The sequence below is a fragment of the Gordionus sp. m RMFG-2023 genome, chromosome 2, assembly GCF_954871325.1.
Source record: "Gordionus sp. m RMFG-2023 chromosome 2, tfGorSpeb1-WG-v2, whole genome shotgun sequence".
NCBI classification, from domain to species: Eukaryota; Metazoa; Nematomorpha; class Gordioida; order Chordodea; family Parachordodidae; genus Gordionus; species Gordionus sp. m RMFG-2023.
Genome location: NC_088776.1, coordinates 23017398 through 23040267, shown reverse-complemented (window position 1 = coordinate 23040267; position 22870 = coordinate 23017398). Strand labels below are relative to the sequence as shown.

The window sequence follows — 22870 nt, the reverse complement described above, 5'->3', positions numbered from 1 at the left end:
ACTATTAAGAAGAAAGAAATAATAAGAATGAACTCTTGGTCTTTGGTATATTACTCGTTTTCTTTTTCCAATTATGGAAGACTGAAAAATAATTACACCAAAAAAAAATTTTTTTTGTATACTTGTTAATTAATGTTTTGTTTATCAGACTTATATTTCGGTATATATTTCCTTAAATTTTTACATTTAAATTTGTTTTGAAACTGAGGGTTTAATATTCGAAGAACACCATGGGTGGTAGTTTTGATTAGAACTTGAATATTTTTTTGTGATTTTTTAGGTATTCAAATTACAAAATAAAATTTTGGCATTTTTGATAAAATTCAATAAAAAATCTCTCTAATTTTATCGGATATAATGTTCGAAGCGAAGTACAAAATTCCCTCGGTCAAAACATTAGTTTTTAAAAGTTTTAATAAATATTGGCTTGATTAATACGATAAAGATAAATAATACTTTAATAAATAATTTTCCTAAAATTTTTATAAAACTAGCATTTAATGTCAGGGTTTAGACCGTTATGAACCATAACCAAATCATTATAAAAATTTACAAAAAGAGCAAACAAAGCTGTTAAAAATATTTCGAATCTGTTGAAACCGGTTCATAATGCTTTATATTTATTTTAAATTATTGGCCTAAATTTAAATTCTTTAATTTTATATATTTTTAGTTATTAAATCATTAGTCTAAATTTTAATTTATTTATGTTATATATTTTGAATTTTCCTTGCAAGAATATTATGGCAATAATTTATAAACCAGAGATACTTTGGTACTAACACTATATCGGCCCATGCCACCGATACCCAATACCGATTTCAAAAATAACAATGTAGCAATACTTATTGAAAAAAAGCAAAGAATAATTTATCAATACTATCATTTCTTATTTATTTGTAATTTATAATTTCTTAGAGAAAAATGAAATAGGAAATAAAGCTTAATCACCTTCTTTCTTTTTTTCAATCAGTATATGACATTCATAGCCATAATGTTCATTAAATTTTTTTAAGATGAATTATCATTTTTGAGTATCCATCAACTGGTATCGGTGAAAATTTAAGGTGTCGGCTAATACTGATATCATAAGTATTGATATTGGTGCATCTCTGAAAATATTGTATTTACACGTGTTTGTTTGTTCTTCTTATTCAAATATGACATATAATATAATATAAAAAGTTTAACTTTTTATCTAATGTTTATGTTTATTAAATCTTACTTAATCATTATCTATTAGTGGTTAAATTGAATATGAAATTAATTACAAAAATATTAAAAAATTTTCCCCTAAGATTTCATTTTTTTAAAGCTAACTTTATGAACCAAAAAACCCGATATCGATATGAGTCCTAAGTCTAAATTGTCTCTTTCCAATATCCAATTAAATATTATCTTAATTATCAACCAGCATTCATTTTAAATATCCCTTTGCTTTTTCTAGGCTCCCTTTTACCAACCGCATCTTTATGAGCCGATTTTCGACATGCACCATAAGAAAAAATCCCGGATTTCCCCATCTACACATGTTTCTACCATTCATTACCTCTGTCTTTTCTACATAACCCTATACCTTCATACTCCATAGCTATCATCTTCAATTGACGAGTTGATCCTTTAGTTTTGCATCACTGTTTGCCATGAGTCCGATGAAAGTCCTCCACGCATTGTTCTATCCTCTGGAAAAAATAATAACGCACTCATAAGGGATTCTTGATTTAATCCTACCTTTACTTCAAAAAATTTAATATCTCTGTCCTGACTGCGGTTCATGCTCGCACTTACATTACCATCACTGCAGATACCAGCCATCTGTCTACACCTGAATTTTTCAAGGCCAATCTAGTAACTTCGCACAGCGCCATCTAAAAATGCATAATATAGCACATGTCTTTTCCTTCATTTTATATTTTTCTGTATTTCTTTAAATAAAATTTCATAGGTAAAGTTTAATTGAAATTTAAGACTCACAATCTAAAGGATCTCATCTTTCTTCCCCAATCCTAAGGATTAGTTCCCAACTAATAGATTGCATAACCTCGTAAGTCAATCAATTCCCAAGTCTTCAGATCACAATTTTTTCTTCCATAATTTCAGACACCTACACTTAACACCCTTTCTCCTTTTCGTCATCTGCTTTGTAATCCATAACATATTTTTGCTCCCTTCCACCTACTCTGATTTTCAAACCCCTGCCTCTCATGTTTTTGCTATTAATTTCTTGGTATTTCGCCTTATTTCTTTGTATATCTATCCATTTACTTTCACCTTATTTTATAACACCTCTTCATTTTCTCAACCATAGATTTATTACCTTCAAATATCATCACCATCTTGGGCTTAGGCAGCCTTTTGTCCATCCACAGACGTCCCCATTGTTTTCAACCTGGTTTTCTTCATATCTTCCCACTTGTATTTACACATTATGCTAGCCAATTTTAGACTCTTATCACCAATATTCCATTAAATTTACGTCTACCACTCTCCTACAATTTTTAAACCTTCAGTCTACACAAATTGTGATACTCACGCCTTTAACAACAAGATTCCATCAGTGCAATCCTCATGCCAACCCTAATAAATAGTATCGATGTATTAAATTATAATTGTTCCTATTGAATGAATTTAAAACAAAAACCTATTTGGAATCTATATAGATATCGGTTATGATTTAGTTCGAATTTTTAGTATGTTTTAGCGCTTCAACTCTATTGGTAGATAATTCAAAGAAATTATTGGCAAAATTTATGGATTTTAATATTTAAAATAGCATGTATCAGTCAATAATCTTAGAATACTTTACCTAATCGATGATGATTTTAAAATTATCAGAATTTCTACGCAGAACACGTTTTATGTTTTAAATTGCCAGTTTAATTTGAATATTAAGGAATATAATATATTTCTTACTTTATTATTTTTTATTTAATCGTAAAAATTTTGAATTAACAATGAAAAAAGATAGAAAGAAAGTTACGAAACAAAACAAATATTAAAACAATTCTATTATTCTGTATTATATTTAATAAGCTTGAGCTCATTTTTTAAAATATATCAAGTATACTTTTAAAATCTGACATAGCGAGGTTGAAGGGGCTAGGGGAATGCCGATTTTCTGTTGGCGATAGGAACAGAGGGGAACTTTCGGTCGATAACCATCCCCTTTCATATAGATGGTTGGCCATCTCGGCTGAAAGTCGGACTAGGGCGAAGTCCTGATTATTAATAAGTTTCAAAAACATATAATTTGGCAAAATATTTAATCAAAACGGCTTAAATATGTTAAACAAGTGGTTCATTTGATTTTTTAGTTAATTGCCTTTATAAATAACATTAATATTGTTAAGGTGATGAAAGAATTAAAAGGCGTAGTGAATCGTTCGTTAGATAAAGTGATTCCAGTGTATATATCGAATAGCTCTTTATCTTATTTCAATTATAATTTATCGGTGGATTGTTTTGATACTGCGTGGCAAGTAGGTTCGGAGACGCCCTACAAAAGGAAGGACGATCTCAAGTATTACGTAGCCATTCGAGCCATCAACTATGATCCATTCAACCAAGTCTACAGAACGGGACCTTTCTCTCATTACAAATTGATCTCTAACGCTTGCTATGAAAGTAGCTCACTTTTTATTTTGTAACCTCTTTTTTATGCATGTTTTTGAGTTTGATGCAATTCTAAATCCCAACGAAATTTCCCTATCCACTGCAGAAAATAATAAGAAAAACAAATATTATTTATTTTTATATAATATTCTTTTCAATTATAACCCAAAACTTGGTAATCTCAATCATGTTGCCCTTACATATAATAAGAGCAGTTAACTGTCACAATTTAGGGTATACATTTAACAAATTTTTATAGTTACCCATTGTTTAAAAAAAGATCAGTTGACTACCCTATAAACAAATATGATGTGGAAAAACTTTCCCAACTTTAACTTGTGGGAACCACCGGAAGAACTTAGGCTTTATCATCATAATTCTTGAGGTGTTCCAAAATTATATTTGAAGCCTTAGTATTTTTTTTGTGTTTACATCAAATGATATTTTCAAATTTTTTTGAAGACTAGATTTATTTAAAGTTTTATTGTTGTAGCTTCCTAAGGTGACCATATACTGTTTTGAGATATTTGAAATATAAAAAAATACACTATTTTATAAAAAATATTATACATTTTCTATATCCTTTGAACCAAATACAACAAAATTTATTCATCAGTCTCCTTTTAATGATTTTTATTATAAGAACGATAGACGCTAAATATTTAATAGTTTTTTTTGGATAAGAATAGCAACGGGAGAGTTACAGAAATTTACAACCGTTAGTATAATAATATTTCATTTCAACATTAAAAAAAGCTTTGTGTAAAACTTTATCACCTATTCATTTACCAATCTACAGTTTATTTTAATGTTTGGTTAACAGTTGTTTTTTAAAATTGAAAACTCTTTTAACTAGGGGTATACCTATTTTTAATTTTTGGAAGGTAATTAGGAGGCCGATCCGATATTCCTGATATTAAATTGATATAGGCCGATTACCCATCCGATATCATTGTATTCTGTAAAGATACCAATGGTTTTAATTTTTAATATACTTTTTATTAGTATAACATCTAAAATCTAACTATACCATAATTTATGTCATTTAAATATATTATAAGAATCAGTTATAGTTTATATTCAATTCAATTGCAATTCTAAAAGTATATAAAATATTTTTATTGTTAAATTACTTTTATGTAATAAGTAATAACATTAATTTATATACATAATAAGTAATAAACAAATATAATATGAAATTTGAAATAAATATTTAACATTAATATATCGAAGATTTCTTTTTAGAAATACCAAAATTTCCAATTTATCAGAGATCAGCTTGCGACGATGGCAACTGTCAATATCACCAGCTTCTCTAAAAACAGATTCTGAAGAGATCATCGCACAATTTTATAAACAGAATGCGCAAAACAATATGGCAGAATGTTTATTAATTAATTATTATTATTAAAAAAATAAACATAAAAATGGATTTCGATTTTATATATAAAAATAAATGATTTTAGATATAACTTTTTTTTAAAAATTTATAACATTTTATTTTTGTTAAAAACGCCATTTTTTATCGGATCGGAAAATTTTACAATATTGGCCCATAACCGATATTTTAAAATGGGTGAAATATCTGTCCGATCCGATAAAAAAATATCGGTACATCCCTACTTTTTAGTTTTTCTTTTAGACTGATGATAGAATTATTGAATAGTATTGTTTTAAATTTGTGACATTGCCAATTTAAATTCGAATAAAAAAACAATCACGGAACGTCTATGAGCGGAAAGGGATATTGGGTAGCAAACCCGTACAACAAAATAAATTTTAAAAATCAATAAATACAATTTTTAGGGAAAATAGAATATCCAGATCCATCTCTTGAAAGGAAAAGGAAAAAAATTATCAAGATAAGCCATGTCGCAAGTTCATAATCTTGAGATTCAACGCGAATTCTGTGCACTCAAAAATACAATTCTGCTTTTTATAATAAAAGTTTTTAAAAAAGGAAGATCCTTCAATATTAAAATATTTATTTAGTTTCCTCCATAGGGGATACTAATTAAAAATATTTTAATTATGTAAAATGCTTCTAAATGACCCGCAAAACAAAAAATGAACATTAAAAGCTTTTTAGAAGAGATTAAGGTTCAGAAGAGTTAAGGAGTTATTGCGGTTGTTATTGACAACTGCATCGAGGAATTGCAAGCTTACCTGAACGAACCACTTTTATCTCATGATATTTTATTGCAGTCGAGAGCAAACAGAACGGCCTTGTTTTTCAGTTAATATTTAAAAATAAAGATTATTTAGCTATTCAGTAAACATCGTTCCGTATGAACTGCTATTTTCAAAGGCTGGCTATTGTTAATAAATGATTCAAGCTATTATGTATAAATAAAAATAGAGTATCCAAAGAAGAAATACTGCAGCTTAATTGTTGATATCAATTTAATTTTTATTTTCAAATTCAATAATAAAAAATAAAACTATTTTTAAAAAAAAAACTATTTTAAAAAAATAACTATTTAGGTTAAATCGGTGGGGCTTAATGACCCAAATTTCTTTTATTATTGAATTCTATATTTAAACAAATAATATGACAAAAAATATTTAAAATGTTTTAATATAAATTTAAAAATCTTTCGAAGAAAATTTGTTCCAATTTCCATCCACTCTATAAATTAATATCGATTTTGTTAAACGGCTATCCCAATATTATAGCCAAAAGATATTACACTAAATTTTGGCTCATAGGCAGAAAGTTTGGACTATTAAAGAAATCTCGAGACCTGGGTAATATTATTTTGACTGAAATTTTAATTTGAAATCTGCTAAATCGAGCTATTTAACAACACTATAGTACCCGTCTGAATTTGCTCTGCACGGTGTTTTTCACTAGCCGTATCTGTTCAAAATAATATAAAGTGTTCGAAGTTATCTGTTTTGTCCTGCTTTCTTGAAAGTAGTCATAAGTTGCCATCTTGCGATAAAATAATTTCTTTAATTCTCTTTTATATACATAATATTCTTAATATGTTTAAATCAAGTATATTCGTTAGTTGGCAACGAATCGGACATAATAATTGGAAGCGGAAGCTATATGCGCAAATTATACGTGATTGTAGGATCTCTCATGTGCACGATCCTAATACTCTTTCTCCTATACTTTTCCATCAATCTAAAAAGGTTCATATATATTATTATAATGATTAAAATTATTGGGTGGAGAATATTATTTCGGCCTAAACACTTGTATTACTAAACTTTTAAAAGGTTTTTAAATTATATAGTTTTCTCTTCATATTAATTCAATTAAATGCCTAAATATGTTAGTTTAACACTTACCATAAACAACAACCTCCCTATGTGTGTTATTTATGAAGAACAGAATTTTATAGATACTACTACCTATATATTTTTACCTATTAAAGAAAATAGGTCTAATGTCTGCAAAAAACCCGATTTTTAAAAAGTTATTTTGAAATTTTTTTTAGATTGAATCAAACCTTCAAAATACATAATATATTTGCCTTTAATATTCCGACTGAATAGTAATAAATATGAATACTAAATTATTTGATTTGTTCAAATACGGATAAACAATTAATACGATATTCGGATAATTAGTTTTTAAATATCAATAAAAATGTATATTTAATTATTTTGATTATTTAACGCTACCGAATTTTCAAAATTTAAGCTATTTGAAATAATTTTGACTGTATTTTTTAATAAATTGTTTTAAAAGAAAATTGAAAATATGATGAGTAATTTATTGAAAATGTTTATATATTTTTAAAAATAAACTGATTGAAAAAAAGATAACAAACTAAGTTACCGAAATATATCTAAATAAGAAACATTTAATGATGAAATACTCCATAGTAATACTTGATAAGAACATATTTGCCTACAATAATGTATAAAATCAAAATAATTTATGTTCATTGATTAATTTGTGAAATTACTGAATATTGACAATTTAAGTTCAACTTTCAATGATTGCGAGATTGTATTAGAAAATGAACTAATTTCTGTTTCGGAGGTGTCATCGAGGTCTTAATAAAAATTGAAGATTCACAATATTATCGCCAAATTATAATAAATAATATGAACGACTGATTGAAATTATTAATCTTTTTTCATAAATTTATAAATTAAATAAGAAAATTTGTTATGAATATAACTATAATTACTAAATACATGCTAATTAATTGTAATTACTTCCTTTTTTAAAGGGGAATTAGAAATTACTTATGGATACTAATTGCATAAGAAGGAATTGTAATTAATTAATTATCTGCAATGAATACTACTTTAAATTCGATTATCTTATTTAAAAAAATAGTGCAGACCTCACCCTAACACTCAAACGATGGTATCCTTTATATTTAAAATAAAAATATGAAACCTAGACTTGATGGGTGATGGGCATCACGCATTTTATAATAATTTAAATGAAAAAACACTAAATTGTAGAAGTTACTATCGAGGAATACCTTATTAAATAGATGTATGCAAATTTTATAAACGAATTTACCCAGTTGTCATATTTATTTGTCAATAAATTTTTAATAATACATTCTCATCAAATTGAACTGTATATAATAATTGAATTTATATATTTTTTAAATTAAATATTTAGAGAAAAGTTATTGATCTGGATGAGGAATATGGAATTAAAAGCAACGCTTCCTTGGGACGAAGCCGAATTTCAAAAGTATTACTATTACGGAATCACGAATTCGAACAGTCAGGCACTTAAACAAGCTAGAACTAATGCTCACGGGGGTGATTCCGACCCTGAAACACTTCAAGTCATTTCAAATATTGATTTGGTAAAATAATATGAATTATAAGCTTTTTTAATAATTTTATTAATTTTATTAGAGACCTGCAGACCCGGTTAAAGGTGGGATCTCACAATCAATTTTTTTATAAAGTCGGGCTCCAAAAATAATAAAATTGCAAACCATTGCCAAGACTAAAATAAAAAAATCGGGCCGTAAAATGTTCATTTAAAAAAATCCTTATCAGAAAATGGAATAGATAAACGATATCTCTGCAGGTCTTTTCATTAAATTTAAATAATAAAAATTTAACCAAAATTTATTTTTAAATAATTTATAAAAAAAATTATAAATTTATTGATAGATATATTTAATCCTCATTTCCTTAGCAAAATGAATTCTATTATTTTACACTAAAAACTGTGTTACTCTACTCAAAGTATATTATGAATAGTGAAAAAGAAGCGGAACAAGCCTTAAATACATTTTCTCCCACTCAATCCGAAACATTATTTTCTCCTTCCTTCGTCCAAATCACTCCATTTTCTGACCATTCGAATAAAAGGTTTCAATTATATTTTTTTCATAACTGGCTATATTGCTTATATTTATAAGTCTAAGTGAGCTAGTGTCATTGGCTTATTTAACCCATTAAAGGTCAAAGTACCATGATTATTATTTATTGATTTTTCACATATTAATTTTTTTGAATTGAAATGATTTCATATATGGTTCTTAACGGAGGTCTGTAATTGGCAAAATTTTCAGTCTTGGCCCTGTAATTTAGTTAATACCAACCCAGTTTCAATTTTTTACTAATGTTGACTGGCCCTGTTTTCAATTTTTTTTAAAAATATAATGTCTAAAAGAAAATGTATGCTGAACGCTAAAATAAACAACTATTTATAATCTTTCGCGCAATTTATTTTCGCAAATTTTTATAATCAATATAAACAGACGTGAGTGTCAGCAAATATTCGCGCATATTATTACGTGCAAAATTATTTTAACAAAGTGTACCTATTCGCGCACTATTTTTATTGCCTGCGAGGACAAAGGCTTCGAAATATCAGATTTCATCAAATATTTATGCAAAAAAAAATTTGCTCGGCACAACCCGTTTATTTTTTTTGTCTTGTCCGTCAAAATTTCAGATAGGGCTGGCATTGAAAATCTCTGATTCTTATTGCTTGAAAATTGTAGTATAACATAAAAACATTTTTAAAAATATTTATTTTTGAGTGTGCTGGATGCCATTGAAGTTCGACAATTTGGCGAATAGAATTATACATGTTCTAGACCCCTTTTAAGAAACATTTGTTTTTTTTAGACATGAATTTATTTCTTATAGACACCTTAACCCATTCCAATTAATTTTAGCCCACCACTTTTTCTACTCACCTATTTATAATCATTTCTTTAGTGTAGTATTTATGCATCATTTACCATATAAGGGTATAAAATTTTCCATTATATTATTTTATTATATATTTTTGTTTATATTTTTAGCAAACATAAATACGATTTTTTCATCATATTTATATTATTATTTTTAAATAATATTAGAATATTATTATGGCAAAATAATTTCTAACATTTTATGAAGCCCCATCCATATTTTTCAATGGGGTTCCTAATGATGAAACCGATGTTGTAATCACACCTCCTAATGCTGGCTATAGTAATTATGAAAGATTTCGATGAAAATGGTCATACCTACACACCTTATCTTCCCCTCGATAATCCACCAAACAATAATATTGTTTTAGTCCTCAATATCGACAAATCAAGAAAACAAATTTCGAAATAATTTCAAAAGATAAAAATTGGTCCATTATATACATCTAGACCTACTGATAATGGAAAAGAATTACTATCAAATCTTCAACAAGATTTGATTGGAAAAACTCCAATAGAATAATTTTTTGATCAAGAATGTAATATATTCACTACTTAATAATTAATCAAATATTTATTCCAAACAAAATAATAGACCAAGTTTTAACACAATAAAGTCAGAAATGAAAAGTTTTATAGGAATTCTTTTGCAGACTGGATATCATTCCTTACCGCAAGATTGTATTAGTCGAATAACAATGATATTTCTAACTAATCGTTAGAAATTTTAATGATACATCATGTATTTCGCGATATTTAAATGATCTGTATTTATCTAACAACTCAACTCATGGTAAGGTGGATAATCTTTATAGAGTCCACCCATATTTTAATTTACTAAATAATTCAACAATTTGGAATATTTTTACACAATTTATGTAAAGGTGAGCATATGATACCTTATCGAAGCTGACATTCATGCAAAATGTTTATATGAATCATGGACCTTTGCTTCCTCAGGTGGAGCTTTGAATCTTGGATTAGGAGGCACGATTGTTACAAATTTACTCAAAGTTCTCCAAGTACCTTATACTTTACGATAAATATTTTGCATTTCTAAAGTCATTCTCTTCTAGAAACAATTAAGGCATGGAAAAAGGGAAAGGGGCTATTACGATTACCGATTTGGTAGGATAAATGAAATATCTGTAGTTAGATAGAATGATAATTGGTGGAACAGTTACATCAACATGCAAAGCTCTTAGCCCTTGTGTCAAGATCTCTCAAAAATAAAAATTACACAATCTAATAAATTCATATAATTTGGTTTGTTTGTAACAATTATATTGATGTAGCCTTAGTACATTCGTAAAAGTTATGGAATCGATTTAATGCTGATGACAAAAATCAGTACTTACATTTCGGCTGGGAATAACTACGACACTTGAAAACTCTCCTATAAAAGAAAATAGTGTTACAATTAGAGGACCTCTTAGTCAATTTCCCTACTAAAACTGAAAATTTTTATGAATATTATTTTACGAGTATTGATAACAAAAGACAACTGTGTAAATTTTGTCAGAGCCAGTCAAGATATATATGTATATCCCAATACATATTGATTGTTTTAGAAAATTTCATAAAATTGTGTCTAATAAATGTAAAATATATCAATATGTAATTCTATATTGGATTTCGATTTTTTCTAATAATATGTTTTATTTTTATACCCCTAATGGTCAACGTTCCAGTTATACAACGGTTTAGATGATTTTTTTATGTTTTCTTATTTAGACTAAAATAAATTTAAAAAATCAAGAATTTTTATCGGCTGAAAAGTCCATTAATGGGTTGAGGGAGAGTGATTCGGACATTTTACCCCCCCCCCCTTTCCCAAAATATATTTTTATTTTATAATAGGATTAAACATATTATCTGAACTAAAAAACTTGAAATCATGAGTTAAAAAAATTTAAGAAAGAAAATAAATCTATTTTACAACTATTTTATTTTGTAATTCTTTTTTTCCTATATATAATTTTAAAATCATCTCAATTTAAAAAACATTTATTAAAATCTGCTATACCAAACTTTAAAATACGGGATATTAGTAATTTAGTTTCTAATTTTTTTAGAAAATTTTAACCCTCCCCCTTTTTTCCGAATTAAATTCTAGATACACCATGATTGTTATAATTTATTACGTATTAAAACGAATTAGCCAACCAAATATTGAAAATATAGACGAAAAAGAAGCGGCCACAGCAACTGAAGATTATGTGTTTGAGAGTCAAGTTAATGAATCACACTTGGGTAAAGACTCTAAGCATTATGAATTGAGTGATTATGGTTCGATGATTCCATCCGTAAACATGTCTCGTCGACCCTCCGTAGCCTACTCTCCCATGAAAAATATAGAATTCTCTCCGCATTGTTCATATGGAGGATCACTCTCTTGATATTATTAATTCGATAAAAAAAAGTTTTATAAATTAGTGTTATTATATCTGTCATTTGCAATTGCTCAATTATATTATTTATTAATTATCTGTCGATAATCGTTTACTTTATTCTATAACAAAGAAATTCGTTTTTATTTAGTTATATTATATCTTAGATCGCTGATGTATAATAATATATATAATAAGGCCGCGTCCTAGCTCAATCTAATTTTTGTTCTTAATTCTGAATAGGAAAGCAGCCTGGATACCACTTTTGGGTTTTTTTAAATTAATTTTTTTTTTTCATTTTGAAATACGTAAAGGCCTACTTATTCCTATTTTTTTAAATCTAAATATTATTATTCAGAACACCTATTTCGAATTTTAAAAAGAAAAAGAACGAGTAAAAGGATACAGCCTAAGAGTTAATTAAAAATTTTTTAATTATTATAAAATAATTATATAACGCTATGGCAATACTAAATTTAGTCATCATTTAGGTGCTATAGTTTTTATAGAGAATGTAAATATTATAATATATTCATTTCATAATAAATATTTTTATATCATATATAATAATGAATCAGGGCATCCACGCTTTATTAGTGTATCATAATTTTTCATTTATAATATATTAAAATAAAATCATTATAATATTTATATTATATGGAATTGATGGACATTTTAGTTTGAGGTCGATTATCTTTATTTTTCCCAAATGTCATTTTTGTATTGAAAATGGTAGAATTATTAGCTTGACAATCCAACTGTGGGCAACACTCGGGATGCATTGCGTCATCTTTTCTAACGATTTTACATTTTGAATTCTTGCTCAAACCTATCATTCCACATCTACCATTCAAAGTTAAATAAAATGTCTCAAATTCAAATGTATGTTAATTATTAACGACAACTTATATTATTATATATAAAACATTATATTATATCATATGTTATTATTAAAGGATGTTAAATGACAGCCATCTATGTTGTAATGTAAAATATAATATTTGCTATAATTATGTCCAAATAATATAAGAAAGTGGTTTACAAATAAATTAAAAAAGCATAAAATTTTATCCATTTATATAATTAGGAAGCTTATACCAAAGGTGTTGAGCCGATAACTATAACGGTTATGTTTCATTTCCGTTCTTAGTTTGAAATTTTAAAACGGCTTAGTTACATCCCAGTTATTTTTAAATAAATATTTCGGTTTCTAGTTTTTATACGTTTTGGATTTTTTAAATTAATCATTTATATTCTTTTATTGATACCAAATATTTTAAAAACAAAAACTAAAGGAAAAAAAGGTTGAATTTCATTCTTTTATTATAAAACATGTAACAAATTAAGTAATTATATTATATAACCTTAACCACATATAAATTTGATTAATTTTTTAAAAATATTTTAAATTTCAAAAATCATTTAGAATAAATAAATGAAATTTGTTACACATCTTCAAAAGTCCTAGTTATAAAATTAAGTAGTTTATAGCTTATAGAAGTTGTGCAATAACGATTTATATAATCGATATTAGTGAACTGCATCGAACCCAATTTTTCAGGCCCGGCCCGAATTTTTTTTAAAATATTGTGCCCAACTCGAACCAAAATCATTTTTTAAATTTAAGCCAGGATTTGCAGTTCTCTAATCGATATAATTTTGGGATAAAACAACTATGAGTAAAACGGTAAAAAGAAATTTTAAAATATCCATATAAAAATTAATTATTTTAAATATAAATAAATGGTTGTCATATAATATAGAATAAAAATTTGAAAAATAAAGGCAAAAGCAGGAATGGGAATTTTTTGATAAAAGAACGATCCTGTTCCTAGTTCAAAGCTAAAAATTTAAAAAGTTTGGTGAATATAAAGAAATACTGACTCAATATTAATAATATAATATAATTTTTATTCTACTCCATATAAACATAATTTACCAGGAAAAAAATTTAAAATATTTATCATATATATTTTAATTAAATTTAAAAATTGAATATCTAGAAATATCGGATTTTATGTTTTTGTTCCAATATTTCACTTTCTAAGATTAATATAAAAACAAGATAAGCATAGGCGTATCCATCATTTTGCTAGGGGAGGGGCACTATTAGGTGGATTTTCACCCCATAAATTTTATTGGAGATCTTTGGGTCCATTTATTATAGGCCTTTGGTTATATTAGAATTTTAATTTTGGGTTTTCACTTTTTTTAATATAATACCCTTTTCTAAAATTTTTTAATTATAATCATTATTTTAAAGTTACTAACTTCTAATTCCTTAATTTTTGGGAGAGAGGAGGGTTGAGGATGTGGGGGAATTTTTATTATCGGATGTATTTACAAGAACATCAAATTTGCGATCGGGAGATTTCCACTTCTCCCCCCCCCCCTTTGATTATGCGCTTGAGATAGGCTACATTATTATCATATTATTTATAATAGCAAAATTTTAAAAAATGCGAAGAAAATATTTAATTTTTATGAATTTTTTTGTAATTTATTATTTAAAAAATTTTTTTTTGATAACTTGAACTTTTAACTTTTAAAAAAAATATACAATGTGCCCAAAATAGTCACATTCCACATGTGCTAATTTATTTTCATGCCTTCTTTTGATTAGTTCATAATTAAAAATATTAAGTAGTACAAATTGTAATATTTCGTTTAATAAAATAATAAATTTGTGTAAAATTTTATTTTACCCTGGTCTGCGATGAAAGCATCATATTTTATATGATTAAAATTCATAAAATATTAGAGTTATAGTGCTCTTTAAATATTTTTTAGATGAATTGAGCTACACCAGATTTATAATCTGTTCTGTTCTGTTTCGCTTTGTTTTTTTATTTTTCTAGCAATATGCTAAACATTTACCATTTTACCCCGGTTTCCCTCTCCCCCATTAAAAATACAACGAATATTCGACTTGATTAATACTATTCTAAAGAATTAAAATAAAGTAAAAATATTTGGATTGCTGTAATAAATATTCGCCGGTTTTTTATAATTTAAATAAGGTTTTATTATGTTTTACCCATTGCAAAAGTAAGTGTAAGTTAGTCCTTCCTGTACACAGACACAAGACAAGCAAATTCCTTTTGGTTGGTGTATTTGCCCTGGCTGAAACAGAACGCAGTCATTGGTCATTGTAATAATGCAACCATCTTGATTTTAGCAAATATAATTTAACTATATATCTTTTAAAAAAATGTTACCGCTATCAAACGAAGATCCTATATAAGTTTCGAAGTGGCCTTTTTCGGCAAATACAAATACTATAAGCATTACGAATTGCATTTTTAAATAATTAACAACTATAAAATTTAATATATATGCAAAGTTAATGATATAAATATAAAGTTATAGCATAAACGTATCATTAAATATCGGTTATGTCATCTTTTCATTTCAAAAATATCTAGAGACTCTTTTAGACGTTCTTTCAAATATCTTAGTTTTTAACAAAATCTAATTTATCATATATACATTTTTTAAACATTCTTTGATATCCACATTAAAAATTAAACATAGTTAAAAAATAAATAAAAAGGTTAACAATCGAAATCTCATTATGATATAAGGTATAAAAAAATAAATATTTTATATAACCTTAAATTTTACACGAACTTGACCTTTCTTTATACAAATATTCAATTCCATACTTTAAAATTAAATGTTCCCTCTCCCTAAAAAACTATTATATTTTTTTATTTATATATTCGTTCTGGAATTCCTCGACAAAATAAAAGTAAATATTTTTTCCTAAATGTGAAATCCCAGTTTTTTTTTCACCATATTATTAAATAGTTTTCGGGTCTATCTTTAAAGACCTTTGGCCTGGTTGCATTTTAAAAACGAAATATTGTTTATAATGATATTCTGCTCATTTTAAAGAAGAGGGTGTCGGGGGAAAGTCAAGATAAAATTCTTTTATTAGCTTATAAAAAGTATAAATAATAATACCAGCACCTTCTTTAAATTTATTTAAGAATGTTTAACTCAAACTTCGTTCGGTTTAGATCCGGTAAATTAACCTACCGAAACTATCAATCGATAATAGATTTATTTTGTAAAAATGATAGAAAAACTTTGAATAGCTATTTTTAGTAAAAATAATTTTAAAGCGGTAATTAAGTTATTACTTATATCATTGGGGAGAAAAAACAAAGAATATTTTGAACATAATCTAATGGTTTTCATTTTTGTTGAATATTAATCATATAATGACAAAAATTCATATAAAAAGTTCATATACTTAAATATTTTGGGGTCTCGGTTCGGTATAGGTTTGAGGAAAAATAGTCCCAAATCTGGATCCGGATACTCTATCCGATCTTATTTTTTGAGCATGTCTAAATAAAAAATAGGGCTCTTTAACACCTGAATATCATTTAAGCTTAATAACCATTGATAGTTCGATTTGATTTGTATTTATAACTTCCATTTTTATTCAAATTATTTTTATCACTTATAGCTTTTTTGAACACTACCCGTTTTTTAGACCTGATCTGAGATTACGATAATTTTAAAAGAAGCTATCATGTTCCGTATACAAATTTATCAGGTAAAATTTAATCACAAATTTAAAATTAGTTTAGGGGTAAAAAAGTCAAATGTCTCTCCTGTTCATTTTCGGAACGGAACGTCTCACAAGATGCTATACCTGGGAAGGGATGAGTTTGAATAGGTTTTACTTGATGGGACGGGAGGCATACCCATTCGTCCCGTCCTAGTTTTTATGTTTTCATAATAAATTTATTTAAGATGGATGTTGTTAGCAATTAAGGAATTTACATTTGAAAGAATGACTTATCTGAGCTAGGAGAGATAGTGTATATTAAAGATATGCAAAGTCCGACCCACGGGCCAGACCTGGGAAAATTTTTAAACAAATTCAACTGACCGGACTTAATAAGAGGTTGTAATGGGCTGGGTAAATCGTAAAAGAAAATTAGGCCAGGCCGGGCAATAGGATAAAAATTTCGGGCCGAACCCAACAATTTATATATAAAAAAATCAGGCAGAGTATCGCAAAACCCTTTTTCGTAAATTTTTGAATACACCCCGGGTAATAAAATTTGATATATTTTTTTAATTTCAAGCTAATATTTTTATTTCCATTTACTATTAATAAATAAATTATATTTCGTTAACTACTTTGTATTTTAAGAGCTATTTAACTAAAATAGTAAATTAAGAAGAAATTAAATAGCACAATACAGAAACAGATATCAAACACAATGACTTATAAAACAGTTGTTGGGGAAAAAATGATATATAAATATTAAAAATGTGAAGGGCGGAAAATTCGTATAAAAAAATTAGGGCCGTGACAGACTTTTAGCAAAATTTAACGAGAAAGCATGGCCTGATATTTTTAAATATAGAGTTGGATCTGACTTTTTGAAATTTTTTAAGAAATATAACGGTCCAGGCTGGATAAATTATTTAACAAATCGGGGCTGGCAACTTGTGCAAAATTTTTTAATTGGCCGAGCCTTGCATACCTCTACTTGCTTTTTTTGCCACATAAGGATTTTATTTCAAAAAGTATATTATTTTTCAATCTAGTTAATAGCCTGGTTAAAGGAGGCCATTTGGTTTTTAAAAAAAGTTACCATGTGTTTGTTTAAAAAGGTAAACTCTGGGACTAAGCCATATTTTAGATTATGCGAAGACTTGATCCAATGTTTTGCTCTAAATGTATGATACCAATTCCACCATTTTCAAATTTGTAAAGTAAATATTATTCGTCTAAAACAAAGATATAGGATAAGGCTAGAGATATGTTCAAAAAAGATAGGGATATACTGGGTGGCTCAAAAATACATCGCGCTTTGTAATCTAAAACCCGTCACTTGGTTGTTTTGAAATTCCTTATTTTAACTACTATACCCCCCCCCCCCCTCCTCCACTCATACATACATTTCATGTTACAGGTCACTCGTTTGAAACATTTTTATCATGATATATAAATTTTTAAATGGCAAGATTAGAATTAACCTGTTAATATTAACTAAAACTAGGGCTTGATTCCACTTCAAGATTATTCTTATCTCATTTTAAAACCAATTCGATATTAGAGAAGCCCTTTTCCCCCGGTATCAGGTGATGTCAAATATATTGACCGTCCGAAGGTTCGTTTATTTGAAAAATATATGTTTCACCTCATATTTCAAGCAAATTAAAAGTATTTTTTCCAGTGTGGCTAATTTCCACCGAATGCATTTGGCAATAACAATGATCCGAAAATAAATTATTAATTCTAGGCAATATTACACAAATTAATCATTTGTAATTCATCTGTCTAAATTTACTATCATGAATAACATATAAATAATATGCTGATACTGAATAAAATTAATTAATTCTAATTCTAATATTGATTAGGTATTATTAATCTTAACAGTTCAAAACAAGTAATTTTGGCCTATTTTTTGTGATTTTCTTATTTATTTTCTTTATAATTGTATGTATGATTATTTATCTAATAAAATGTTATAATCAAATAAATATATAAACTAAATATGCAAATTTCTAAACAGACCTCCTCCATCAGTGCCCCTTAAGTGAATTTTAGTTATGAGACTGTTTGGAGATAATCTTAAAATATAGTATTATTTCTTAATTATTAAAAGAGAGATTGTGTATACTTTTCTTATTTTGATAAAAGGTATGCTTAATACTCTTGCTTCAAAAATACACAATGAAAATGGATCAAGAATATTTATTGATTGATATGGATAGAAATTTATTTGCATGTTTAACCGAAGAAAATGCGGAGATATTAAGAAGTCAAAATAGAATAATTTATTCGGCCTTTAACATGGATAAACTATGCGATGGCTTTGTTGATTGTTATGACCAAAAGGACGAAAAAGAAGGTTGCTCTAAGAAACGATTGTGGCAAATGAAAAACGAATTTAAGATTATAAATAAGATATGAATCTTCTTTGATGAACTGAATTATTTTACTATATATTTTTAAAAAATTTATTGATATTATAGTTAGATTAATAAATCTGTTTTATATGTTATAAACCAATCGCAATTATGTTTTTAGAATAATATAAACAATTTAACGTTTTTTAAAAATAAAAACGTTTTTTTAATGAAAAAAAATGAAGATATATTCATTAACTTTATATTAAAGTTTCAGATTTGGATCGATTTTTAAAAACAGCCCGATTAAAATTTTAGCCAAAATAATATTATGTGAGCCTGGAGATTTGGCTTACATAATATTATTATGTTATAAGGGTTTGTCAAGGAGATTTTATTTATTTAACAGTATCTATTTACTATATTAGCCTTCGTTAACTATGTTGCTTTTATTTGACCCTCTTTTAAATAAAAACAAACTAACTTGATCTGGGTTTTTTGCAGCTTTTGTCCTAAAAAATATTCATGCAAAATTTGATATATTTTTTATAAGCACCATTTTTAGTTAAATCATAAATTTATGAAATGCTCTGATTTCAATATGAAACAATATTTTATTTTTGTATTTAATTCATAAGAATAAATTCTGTGATTTATTTGGTGTCAAAATAAATTCTAATTAAGAAAATAATTTTGACTTGTATTATGAAAATTAATGAGATAAAAATAAAGACAAAGGTGTGCTTCTTAAAAATAAGTACATACGCAGGAATTTGCTATGGGAATAAATTTTTTTACCATTCTAGGATTATTTAAGAATATCGTAAGTTTCAGAAATTTATTAGGAAAAGTGATTAAAATATTGGCAATTATATCAAATATTAATTAATGATAACATGTATATAATCTTTAAAGGAAATGTCTTGAAAATGAACTTTGTAAAAAAATATATAAATTTTTTAAGCATTTAAAATTTAAATGATATTTAAAAAATGTTGGAAATATAGATTAATGCACAAAAATATTCTTAAGAATTATTTCATGTATATAAACTTACAAAGTATTCATGAAAATAAAAATATGGTAAATTAAAAAATAGTAAAAAGTATAATTAAGAAGCATATTATAATTCTATAATGTGAAATTCAATCTTCTTTGAAACTGAGCTAATTTTTCAATGATTTCATCAGCGCTTGGTGTCAACTCCCTATGTATATTAAGAAGACTTAAAATATTATATCCATTTTAGGGATAGTACTTCTAAGTGACAATGTTAAACAGCTTGATTAGATCCTATTTGTAAAAACGTGTAACTCAATATTTTGTCCAGAAAAATATTAAGCATGCCTGAAGATGTGGCTTATAGATGGCATAAGTTTTGATGTCTATTAGGAAATATTGAGGGTTACTGGTAAAAATTTTGTTATTCTTTTTAAAAAATCGACTCAAATCTTGCCATTTAACAACATTACATCTCAGGAATGGAGTGCTTCTAAAGCTTTCTCTTCTAAGGACCACCAACAATCGTCAATGAGGACCAACAAAAGCCAATGAATGCTAATAAACGTAATGAGTCCTAACTCGCGCCAGTAAGTGCTAATAATTGGTAACAAGCGCCAATGAATGATAAATAAAAATGCGGATTTGTTAATAAGTATAGTGATTTGGCACTCATTAGCGCTCGTTGGCTTAGTACATGTTGGATTTCATTGGCATTTTTCGGCAATCATTGACGCCAGTCGGCACTCATTGATTAGATCGAAAAATCTATAATCGAAATGACAACCAAAATATTTATAGGGGAATTGTTTATAGGCGAATTTCCGGTATATTGGAGCTCTTTAGACAAAAGGTCTATAGGGCAAATAGCCAGTACACAACTTCTCAAGTATTTATTCTTAAGAAGAAAATGCTCTTTCACTTGTAGTAATAATAATAGGCTTTTGCCAAAATATATAATTTTAATATATTAAGAAAATGCATCTATGGAATTTAACATTATCAATCACATTTAAACTTTTTATACCATTGTTTGCATTCAGCTATTAATGCATTATGGTATCATCTTCAAAAAATCTGCCAAACGTTTAATTTTTTCTCTATCAAGATTTAAAATAGATTTGGAAAGATTCTGCAGTAATAATATTTGCAGATATGTAAGTGCTGCCAGATTAATTAAGAACCTTTCATCAATTTGAGTTATAAAAGTATCCAAGAGGGTGATAGATATTTAATTAATAGTATTCTTCGACTGACCTTATATTAATATTGGAAGGATATACTTGCTTTGGTGCCAGTTGAGGTAGTCAAATTTTAACTCATAGAGGTCTGCTTTTGACTTAACAATGTCATATAATTTATGAAATTCGTCATCTATATTTGCCTCAATTTCCAATATAATCCTTCCAGTTATTCTAGTTTCAATGTTAATTTTCAAATAGTGGCTTAATTAAAAATCGCTCCAATTAGGTTATAACCTCTCAATTATGAAATTTATAAGGAGCGATTTTAAAAACACCGTGTCGTCTGATGTTTTACATAAAGGTGAAGGAGGCCTTCGATAATAATATTTAGACCCTACCTCAATTTCGTCCAACGATGTAATTATAACCCTAATTAAGCGACTATATTTAAGAATGCGAGATCTAACTAAAAAGATGCAGTTAAAAAAATCTTTCCTTCCTATTGATTCATTTTTTACTGAGATTAAATGTACTTGTGGACACTAACTCCTAATATTGCAAAATTATTATTTCCAACCCAAATCGAATAACATCTAAACTATTAAAACTTTTATTAAGAGAAAAAGGTGGTTTTCAGATGCGAGCTTTTTTAGTAGATTTTAAGTTAAATGTTAACCCTATATAGAATTAAAGCAATATCTTCACTCCAATATATAATGTTACAGGATGATGTTGGGAAAAAGAATTATTAGTACACCCATTTTAAAATATCGGTTATCGTCCAATATTATGAAATTTTTCGACCGATAAAAAATGGCGTTTTTAACAAAAATAAAATTTTTCAAAAATGTTATATCTATAAGATCATTTATTTTTATAAATAAAATCGAAATCCATTGTTATGTTTAATTTTTTTAATAATAATTAATTAATAAAAATTCTGACAAATTGTTTTTTTTGCGCATTATGTTTATAAAAGTGTGCGATAATCTCTTCAGAATTTGTTTTAGTGAAGCTGGTGATATTGGCAATTACCATCACCGCAGGCTGACCTCAGATAAATTGGAAAATTTTGGTATTTCTAAATAGAAATCTTCGATATATTAATGTTAAATATTTAAAATATTTATTTAAAATTTTATAATATATTTGTTTATTACTTATTATGTATATAGATTAATGTTATTACTTATTTATTATTTAAAAGTAATTTAACAATAAAAATATTTAATATACTTTTAAAATTGCAATTGAATTGAATATAAACTATAACTGATCATTAATGTATTTAAATGATATAAGTTATGGTATAGTTAGATTATAAATGTTATACTAATAAAAAGTATATTAAAAATTAAAACCATTGGTATCATTACAGAATACAAAATTAAATATGATATCGGATCGGTAATCGGCCGATATCAATTTGATACCGGGAATATCGGATCGGCCTCCAAAAAGTGGTATCGGTACACCCCTATATCTTATTATCTCATTTATGGAATGTTATCATAATAAATAGTGTAATTAATGAATTGTATATCTTAAATTCTTACGGAGATATATAATCTTAGATCGCTCAGCCATTCTAACAAAATATAATTCAAAAAATTCTTATCAAAGTTGAAAAAGTATCTAATTTACTATAGTACAGTGG

The 22870-nt window shown here is 26.7% G+C and overlaps 1 protein-coding gene across 5 annotated transcripts in view; it reads left to right on the top strand.

Moving 5' to 3' along the window:
- The window catches only part of LOC135923462 (phosphatidylinositol phosphatase PTPRQ-like), a 34267-nt gene extending 21139 nt beyond the window's left edge, over window positions 1-13128 (top strand). Inside the window, exons 15-19 of one of the 5 annotated variants that reach the window (XM_065458214.1) lie at window positions 3351-3624; window positions 6615-6753; window positions 8213-8405; window positions 8798-8922; window positions 11917-13128. In XM_065458214.1, coding sequence (XP_065314286.1) covers window positions 3351-3624; window positions 6615-6753; window positions 8213-8405; window positions 8798-8922; window positions 11917-12154 — 969 coding nt within the window. In that variant the 3' untranslated portion in view covers window positions 12155-13128. Of the gene's footprint in view, window positions 1-3350; window positions 3625-6614; window positions 6754-8212; window positions 8406-8721; window positions 8923-11916 lie in introns of those variants that run through there. The other 4 variants (XM_065458215.1, XM_065458217.1, XM_065458216.1 and 1 more) reach the window with 4 other exon arrangements.
- Window positions 13129-22870: the final 9742 nt, after the last annotated feature.